This window comes from Octopus bimaculoides, chromosome 3, assembly GCF_001194135.2.
Source record: "Octopus bimaculoides isolate UCB-OBI-ISO-001 chromosome 3, ASM119413v2, whole genome shotgun sequence".
NCBI classification, from domain to species: domain Eukaryota; kingdom Metazoa; phylum Mollusca; class Cephalopoda; order Octopoda; family Octopodidae; genus Octopus; species Octopus bimaculoides.
This window is the reverse complement of record NC_068983.1, coordinates 61,398,774-61,409,066: the sequence shown is the minus strand read 5'-3', so window position 1 is coordinate 61,409,066 and position 10,293 is coordinate 61,398,774. Positions and strand designations below refer to the sequence as shown.

Sequence of the window (10,293 nt, the reverse complement as noted above, 5' to 3'; positions counted from 1 at the left end):
TATATATATATATATATATACATATATATATATATATATATATGTGTGTGTGTTAATTTATAATAGAAAACCTTTAGCAAATGTTTCAAGTCGAGTTTCACAATTGGTTACTTGACCTATTTTATGTGTAACATATCAGCCCCTCATGATCTTTACAACTTTACAATGTCAGATTTGAATAAACCAAACTAGAAACCAGTGAAATCTGATAGTAGTAAATCAATGTAGCTTGCCTACTGTTTAAAGACATAGAACAGTTTCATGTTAGTTGTAATTTATCTTTGTCATAGTAATTTCTCTGACATGGGTTTTTTTAATGTTATTGACTTTGAATTTCTTATAAATTATATATGTTTGTAACAACTGTACTTTTCTTATAAATACTCAGATCCAAGCTCCCACTGGAGCAGAAGAATTGCCTTCACTGCCAGAACACGAAGGAAGCAAATTAAAAAATCATCTCAAACAGGTAGCTATTAATACAGTTTCATGAATTTATTTACTTTGTTGGAAGAGAAATATATATATGACAATATATAGTTTGAAAACTTTGAATTACCTTTATTTTTATAAACATCCACTCTATCAATAAGATACTGGTTTTAAAGTATTGTTAGATTATTTTGTCTTCATTCAAGAAATGTTTATGTTTACTTGCTATTTCCAGATATAAACTATAAAATTCTAGCTTTCTGTACTAATCGCATGCTAAAAAGCTTAATTGTTTCCACATGTCCTACCTAAACAAGATTCTAAGCACGAAAGAAAATCTGACTATGTTGGTTTGTACATGTAGTCAGAATGCTTCACTCTAGAGTGTTCAAAGCAACCTTCAGTTCTGAGCTTGCAAATGGAGGACACAGTGTTAGCATACTTCGTAAAAAATGCATTGAAAGTTACTTTCTCAGACTCTTGAAAGTATCTTGCTTGAGGCTGGTCTGGATTGAAAGAAGTTTGCACCATGACTCCAAGGCATTTGAACCTTCACAAGTTTATATAGCAGACATCAGACTTTCACAATTCTGGTGAAAGTAAACAGCAATGTTTGATCTATGGTAAATACTTCTGTCGAAATAGATCTCTGTCATAGTAAATCCTAAAGTAGAGCAGTCTTATTTTCCTTTTTCTTGTTTTTTGTGCTGCTGCTAGGTCTTCATCAGATTTGATAAGAGAACCATCACGATGCCCTGAACCAAGCCAGGTTGAAAGTATGAAATGAGTGCACAATGTCACATAGACTTGCTTTTGAGTCTATCAGTCATACCTTACAAAATTTCATAGATAATTCTAATATCATGGGTATAGACACAGTCTTCCACTCTCATGATTCCAGATATACTCAACCAGTAATCTCAATGAGAAGAGCCACTGATGAGTTGAGAGCATATCTTAAGTTTGATACTGTCTGTCTTTGGGAATTCCTCTATGCTGATGAGCTAGCTCTTGTATCAGAATTTATAAAGGAGCTGAGGACGTTCCTGATACAGTAACTAAGAGTTTCTTCCTCACAGCGAAAGATCTGATTGTATTATGCTTGTGTACAAAGAGTGATGCTGCATGGTTGCAAGTTGTAGTCTTAAATGTAGAGGCTTTGCAAAGACTAAGGGGAGAAATTAAACAAGTATGCTTCACTGGATTTGTAACATTAGTGTGCATGAACGATAGGGTTAAATTAAGCTGAGAGAATAACTGCAAATAACAAGAATCAGATATAGTATGCAAAAGAGAAAACTGTAGTGGCATGTGATGTGTATGGAAGATGACAACTGTATAAGGAACTGCCACATGCTCCAAGTAAATAGAATCTATAGAAGATGACAAAGAAACATGATGATAGGTGACCTGCAGTTCTGGCAAAGGCCACCTCACAAGCATAGCAAAACATGTTGAAATATATATGTCTACATCTAGCCTTTCATCCATTTTGTACAAGTAAGCCTTCAGCTGCTGCCTTTTTTGCCAATCTGACACCTTCTCATCCCTCTACTCTTCCTCCCCTATTCACTGTACTTTGCTACCTGTACAATGAAAGAAACACTAGATTTGCTTATGCTTAATCCTACCACTATAACCATTTGTATCCAATACATCCCTTTCCAACACCTGTACTATCAGCAACACTCCTTCTCCCTCAGCTCCCATACATTTATCATGACACCTGGTTAATGAGGAATTGCACTATATCAAATACACCACATCCACCAGCCTTCACTCCCTCTCCCATCTATCACTATTTCTACTACTTACCATTCAAGCCATTTCTTGGTGGCAGACATTACCCTTATATAATGCTAGCCTCCACTTACTCTCTTTTAAGATACCCATTACTGAAATCCATTACACTCTTACCACTGACCATTTTCCAACTATCCATCACTTTATCTTTTCTATTAACCCAAAACATAGGGCAACCTCTCTAGTGTTGGTGCCACAATAAAATGAATTTATTACTCTTTGTAATGTGGTTATGTTATGAAGGGATTCCAGTTGTAGAAACAATGCCAAATTTTAAAATGTACAACTTAAACATGATCTAGCCTGTTTAGGAAGACAATAACTCTGAATAAGAAGAGAGACTCAGACCATGATGACCCATCCTTCCCAATCCAGTATGGAAAACGGACATGAAATGATGATTATGTCAGCAGCAACAGAGATCATAATTCTTATTCTTTTGTTCACCTTACTATGATCTGATATGCAGCACTTAAACGAGTTTGTTCAATTTGTAACAAGTTTATTAATCCTGTTTGGTATTTTTGAATTACTAAAATAATATATTTTCTGTTTCAGGCCCTTGCCAGTATGAGCATGACTCCTCAACCTATTAAAAACCTAGATGCTTTAGCTCAAAGTCCTGAACTACTTAAACGAAGAGAGAGCTTTGACTCAAACACCGGTTTCAATCCTCTTATATACGGTAATGATGTTGATTCAGTGGATGTGGCAACACGTGTTGCAATGGTAAGTTAAATTTTATTTTAAGTATATATGACATAAATATGACATAAATATAAAATAAATATAAAATAAAGGTATTGGGGTTGCACATATTTAACTAAAGTAATGAGAGTACTTGACAGATCCTGATTTGTTTTGATTCTGGGATGATAAAAGGTAAAGATCACATTGAAAGGTTTTTGTATGAGTACTCTATATTAGATAAAGACAAACAAAATAAAATATTGCAAGTAATTTCATTTTTATGATTTTGAGAAAAATGTCTTAGCTCGTGATTGTCATATATGACAGCTTGAACATACATAAGTTGGAATCTTCAGGAAATGGTTATTGCAAGGCATGAGCAATAAGATACACAAGAAGAGAAATGCCTAAATTGGGTGAGCTTGGGGTATGTAGCAAGCTACTTCAGAGAAGTAGAGGCAATGATAATAGTAATAGTGTGCAGAGCAAAAGGGGATAGACCATGTAGTGATCCAGAGGTTATATTGTGTTGGTGAATGGATCTTTGCCAATTGGTTGGATGGCCTTCTTTTATAAGCAATGAAGGATATTTGTGTGCCAAAGCTAAAGTATGATTTGGAATGTTATGTATGTGGAGGCCACCCAGAAACAGCATCAAATTTCATGAAGTCTAGTATTTGTAGTGATTTTGAGAATTTTAATTGAAATGTCTGAGACTAGAGAGAATGAGGTACAACATTGTTTCCTTAATGTAAGTAATGATTGTGTCTTTGTGCTCTAAGAGAGAGAGAGAGAGACGAGCTTTTCATGTCTCTCTTGTTGAATGTTATTGAGAAGCCAATGTGAGTTTAACATGTGATGTCTAAGTTACATGTAAATAAAATCTGTTATTTATTACCTGTTTAACATCACTACCTGATTCTTGGATGCCTTCAATATTACAAGCATTTGGATCAGATCTTCGATTTGAGAATAACTTCTCTCCTTTGTACCAATTTCAGAGGCCATGGAAAGAGTTATACACACTGTATTTCCTCTTCTAAATCACATAAAAACTAACAAATTAAAATTGAACCAGTTTCATTATGGAAGAGTCATGCTTGATATAGACGTTTTCGATCTAGTTTGGATTCTTTGCCATCAAATTTGATGGCAAAGAATCCAAACTAGATCAAAAACATCTATACCTTAAATACACATAAACTCTTATATCTACTTTTTACTGTAATAGCATTATTGGTATCATCCACAATTCAAAAGCATTACATTCTTGAAAATATTGCCATCAAATTTTATAACACAAAACCAATTTTCCTGGTGTTGTGCATGTTATAAATTGAGATGATTGAGGTGTGTATCAGTTGAAAAAAAAAATCAAGTAAAAAAAAATTAAGTAAAACAACCTCAATTACACAGAAATAACAATTTTTAAACACAGACTATAGTCTGCATACATAATATTTGGAAAAAAATTAGTGAATAATGATATAGTAATATCAAGTTACGTACACACTGCAAAAGCAGTTGACTTTGTATCAACATCTCTTGTGATGAGAGTATATCTTTCTGACATATGAATGAAAATTGTTAAAAATGAACATAGTGGAGTTGTGATATTGAGTAGTAAAAAGTGTACAATGTGGGAGGGAGTATTGTATGTTTAAAATTAATAGTAAAACACAGGTTAGTTAGATTGATATACCCGCAAGCAAGGAAGATGCAAAGGAGGAAGCAAATTACTATTGACAAGCCATGAAAAAACAAAGAAAAAATCAATTTAGAAAATTGATTAATATACTGCAAACAATAAATATGTACAGAAAATGACAAGGAGTAATCAAGTGTATATTAATGCTACACCAGATATTAGTTCTAAAAGAAAAAATTTATACATATGTATTAAGAGTTTAGTTTTTAAAATTGCTAAAATTAACCCAAGTTTTCTAAAATGTGAAACATGAAATATCACCATACACAGAAACATATAGTTGTCCCTTCATTCGCAGAATATCGTGTAACTAAATTTTCTATGTTAAAATGCAATGGAATAGTATTCATGACAAGGATATGTTCAATGATTTTTTCTGAGCAGTGTATAATATATAATACTGGTACAAAATGTAACAAAAGTGAAAATAATGGTATATGTATCTTTTAAATGACTATTATGATTCTTCCATGAAGAGGTAGTTTTCAATATAATTCAGTTTAAATTTACAAGAAACAGTTTTGTTGGCTTACCTGTGCTTTTGAGAAAAGGACGATGTAAATTTATCAGTTATTGTTAAGCATTTTATTGTATTTCAAGTTCTTTGTTTTGTGTATTTTTAATACTTCTTTATTAACCAAAAATGTTGATTTTGTTTATTTTAGGTCCGCTTCTTCAATTCTCCAAATATTCTTGGAAACTTCAGTGAACACACTCGAACACTTCGCTTGTATCCACGTCCTGTGGTTGCATTTCAGCTTTACAGCTTCCTGAAATCACGTCCAGTTAAAACACACTTTACAGCAAAGCTTGCTCGGACTCAAGTAAGTTATTTTGATCATCATTTTCATGTCTACTTTTCCATAGGTCAGGTGGAACTTGTTGATTCTTATTTTCTAAGGCCAGACACTTATCTTATTGCTAACCCTCACCTTTCCATACTTGTAACATTTGATTCACCTTTCCAAGTGAGGTAATATTTCCCACTATGGTCAGACATGTTTTCAAGGAAGACTGGAAGCAAAGGACTACACCTCGTCAATAATGCTCGTTTATAACTATTTTGTGATGCCAAAACAAGGAGACACAAACATGAGCACATGCATGCATACATATATGAGTGTTTGTATGTATACTGATATGTTCATATAAGGTCTGTGTTTCCATGCTAGCATGGGCTGGTCAAGGATCTATTTGAGATAAGCTTGTACAGTTAGATGCTCCTCCTGCTGCCAACCATTATCTACTTTTCAGCTAAGGACTTCATCATGCTTCACTGTTTACTTTGAATATAGTTTCTATTGCTGGAAGCCTTTACTAATGCCATGCACTTAACAGTGTACTGATTGCTTCTTTTTTTTTATTTTACACACACTGTAAAATTTCATCACTACCACCATTTTCTGTAACATTTGATTCACCATACTTGTGCAGGTAGTCAAATCATCTTTATTGTTGTGTCTTCTCCACTACATATTGCCACTCAATCTTTTGGAATATAACATTTTGAGAAGTCTTCACCACTTCATCCCAAGTCTTTCATGGCATCACTCTTTCACATGCTCCATTGACTTTGAGCTTATAACACTCCTTTTTAGAGCTCTTGTCCTCCATATGCCCATACCAGCACAAGCTTCTCTCTTGCACACTACAACTGATTCTTCATATATCATATAAGAGAAGGTTTTTGTCTTCAGCTCATTAATATGCTTTCATTGATGCACACTAATGTTACACATCCAGCAATGTCTACTTGTTTCACTTCTTTCTAGTCACAAATCCTCTGCATTCAAAGCCCAATCATGAATCAGGCTTGCATTAAATATAGATTGAGAGTGAGTGTGCATATGTGCATGCATGCACGTGTGTGTGTCCTCTTGTCTTGACTCACTGCAATATTTGTAAGCAAGCATCACCACCAAACAAGTGGCGATGTTTGCTTACAGTCTTCTGTGAAAACATGTCTAACCATAGAAAACTATTTCCTTGCTTAGAAAGAGGTGAGCGTTGGCAAATCAAAGAGCATCCAGTCATCTGATCCAAGCATGCATGGAAAAATGGACATTAAAACCATGATGGTAATAATAATGATGAATGATGACACCTGATTTCAACCTCCTTTGAATTATTGTGTATGTGGTTATAACTTGTGCCCATTAATATGTGGTTGTGCAATCCTGGAACAATCAAAAGCAAAATTAAGACGATCTTACTCATTTTTAGACTCTGTTTTTTAATATTAATGTTCTGTATATGCTGCTAAAGTGGTTGTTCATTTATATATTCATTTAGTAAGTATTAAATGATTACTTTTATAACAGGCAGTTGAATTTTATGCCGAATGGTCTTTGTGTCCATCTAATGTGGTGTTCCTGCGTGTTCAAACTGCCGTCTATGATCCATCTTTAATTGGAGATAAACCAAAATGGTACTCACATCAACTTCAACCAGTGGAATTTAAAGTTTATGACAGTAATTCTTCTCTTGGAGCAGCTTTAACATCTGCATCAGAAATACACAGTGATGATAATCCAACTGGTTAGTAATTATATCCTTTGACACCATACAAACTTATTTTGTTCAATTTTGTCTACTAAGGAATATGTTAAGTTTTAAGATGATTTTATTTTTCTTCCTGTTAAAATTAATTTCAAGTAGAAAATACTTCTGATTATATTCTTTTTTTTTTTCTTTTTTAAATTGTTGTGTGGTAAGTTTGCTTCCCAACAACATGGTTCTGGGTTCAGTCTCATTGTGGTACCTTGGACTGACCAAGCCCATGTGAGTAGATTTGGTAGATAGAAACTGAAAGAAACATTGTGCATGTGTGTGCTTGTCCCCCACCACTGCTTGGCAACTGATGTTGGTGTGTTTACGTCTCCCATAACTTTGTGGTTCGGCAAAATAGATTGATGGAATAAGTATCAGGCTTTCAAAAATAAGTACTGAGGTTGATACATTTGATAGCACTTTGCAATTTTGGTCATGCTGATGGGTAGATCATTTCAAACCAGCTAGAAAGAAGCAAACACTTGTAATCACTGTGGATACTGTGAGATGATTGGATGATATCTGTGGCCTTACACAGATGATATCTGGAGCCTTAAAATTAACCATGGTATTGTGGACTTTGCCTTGACTAAATTTGGTATACCTTGCATCAGCTATGTGTGGTTCATTTCAGTAATAACATTTTATGATAATGATTCCCTAACTCCGTTACAGTGTATCAATCAATAACAAAAAAGATATTTAATATCTTAGATTATTGTATGCAAAGTATTAGCTCTTAATTCATGATATTTAAGATACAACATTTTAAAAACTATCTCAGTTTGGTTTCCCAACCCTGTACATATATGATGGACCAAGTCATGAAAGTTTCAGTGAGAATCATATCACAGATAATCCAGAACTGAATTAGATATTCCACTATTGGTAAATTACATTTTGTTCCTGAAAGTTAACCATCCTTAAGTACTTTGCATGATGTTATCAACTTGTATATTTGAGTGTTCATGGAGACATTGGCCTTTTTCAAGTCATAAGTTTCCAAAACATTTTTTTTTTAAATGGAAAACTCCCCATCAAAAGGGAGGAAATTTGACTTTTGTGGGTGTCTTGATCCGAAACTCTGCCATTTATAGTCATTTTTAATTGTCCATTTAAATTTTATTGAAACAGTGTCATTTCCCAAAATTTCAGAATTCATTTATCTCTGTACCCACTTCAAATGTGCCAAAAGTAAGTCCCTGCGGCTTGTACTTTTGGATTTAACTACGTCTGAAAATATTGTGAAATTGACTTTGTGACATGTAACAAAATAGGCTTTACATAAATATTTAAAAAACTGCCAAAAATGTTTCATTTTCAAAAGCCTAAAAAATAAAATAGGCAACTGCTATACCATGGTCACTATTAATTTGTAATTTGAAGATGATTATCACCTCAGTTTCAAAGATATGACATGACAAATATGGCTAATTATTCATATAGGCCAATTAGGCAAGATTTCAACCAATTCACTGACCATTCAAATTGTCATATTTCCTAAAGTATTCATCCAAATTTCACAAATGAGGTATCAAAATGGTGTTTTTTTATTTTTTGATGCTTTTTTTTATGCTCTCCAAGAAAAAGTATGGTAGAAATTACATTTCAATATTTTAAAAAATTCATAGCAATACCTACTAAGAGTGTAACACCTAATGACAAACAAAGATCAAAACAGTCAAAGCAAAGAGTATGTGTAAATTTTTAAAATGTCTTTAACTCTGTTCTATATTTAAGAGATGAGGAGTTATGTACATTATTTATATTTGACGGATATTTGTCCTCATCTTGTTTGTTGTTAACACAACATTTCAGCTGATATACTCTCCAGCCTTCATCAGTTGTCTTGGAGAAATTTCGAACCTGGGTTCTCATTCCTAAGGTATAAGAACCAGATTCTTTTAGTTTACGTATTTTCCAGTGTTCTCTGTCTATTATTTTAACTTCATCCCACAGGGGGAGGTGGTCTCCATTTTTCCATACATGATCAGCTATACCCGATTATCAATATCCCCCCTTGTCACAGCTTTGTGATGTTCCTGTATCCTTATTTTGAAGGGGTGGCATGTTTAACCTTTGTATAACCTACCACAGCTGCATGGGATGGAGTACACACAGTTCTTGGTCATATTCTCTTCTATTGCTGGTTTTACTCAAAGATATTTGTGAAGTGTTGTATTACTTTTGAATACTGTCCTGATTTCATATGGGCTGCATATCTTTTGTATCTTTACGGAGAGGCCTTTCACATAGGGTAGACAGACTGTGGACATTTTATCGGTTTCATCGTTTCTTTTCTTCATAATTGGAGTGGAGAGTATGCTTTTGGGGTAGTTGTTGCTTAATAGATTGTTAATTAGCTTGATCATTTCTTTGTGGTAGGTATCACGATTGCTACTTATATTAATTGCGGAGTTCTCGACTGGTAGCACTTGCATGTGCGAGTTGTTTGCAAGACATCTATATATATATATATATATATTTCTTTCAGACGAGAGTGGTAGTGACAGTGATGGAGCAGACAGTACTAGTTCATCATACTCATCACTAAGTGATTTTGTTACTGACATGGTCAACAGCGAAATTGATGGAGATACACCAAGTGAGTATTATGTTACAGCATAGATTTAATTTTTTAAAGTTCTATCTGTAAATTCAGTCCCTAATAGTATAAAGTTTTGTTAACTTAATTCTTTAGAAAATGTTCAGATTTGATTAATTCATTTTTCTTTACATATAGCAAGTTTTTAAGCTTGTCATTTTGTTTACATATATCTCCTTTAGAGAGACTTAGAAATATTAATAACTCTATTTCTGAAAACCAGTGGATAGATTCCACTGAAATTAGATAAATAACCTTCGAGCAGATAGTCAGCAGCGCCGCCTGGCTAGGGCTTGGCTGCTCTGCATTGACAAGGGGCAACACCCTGAAACTAGTCTGCAGATGCCAAACCAGCAGGGGGACACTGCTGACCTCCCCTGTTCGAAGGTTATAAAGGACACAGGTTTCGTGTGTCACATAGCTAGCTAGAGGCGATGGCTTCTTGGAGCTAATTCACGGCAGCTTTCGTCCTAATTTTGGGACTGCCATGTTGGCTTGGCGATAA

General features: G+C 34.1%; 1 protein-coding gene across 7 annotated transcripts in view; it reads left to right on the top strand.

The window, feature by feature from the left end:
• Window positions 1-10,293, top strand: part of LOC106882707 (MAP kinase-activating death domain protein) — a 146,303-nt gene that overhangs the window by 8,914 nt on the left and 127,096 nt on the right. For all 7 annotated transcript variants that reach the window (XR_008263657.1, XR_008263656.1, XM_052966191.1 and 4 more), the window contains exons 5-9: window positions 389-469; window positions 2,794-2,964; window positions 5,299-5,457; window positions 6,955-7,171; window positions 9,678-9,788. Coding sequence is in view for 5 of the 7 variants with exons in the window: in XM_052966191.1 (XP_052822151.1) it covers window positions 389-469; window positions 2,794-2,964; window positions 5,299-5,457; window positions 6,955-7,171; window positions 9,678-9,788 (739 nt within the window). In the remaining 2 variants the exon portion in view is untranslated. The remainder of the gene's footprint in view (window positions 1-388; window positions 470-2,793; window positions 2,965-5,298; window positions 5,458-6,954; window positions 7,172-9,677; window positions 9,789-10,293) is intronic.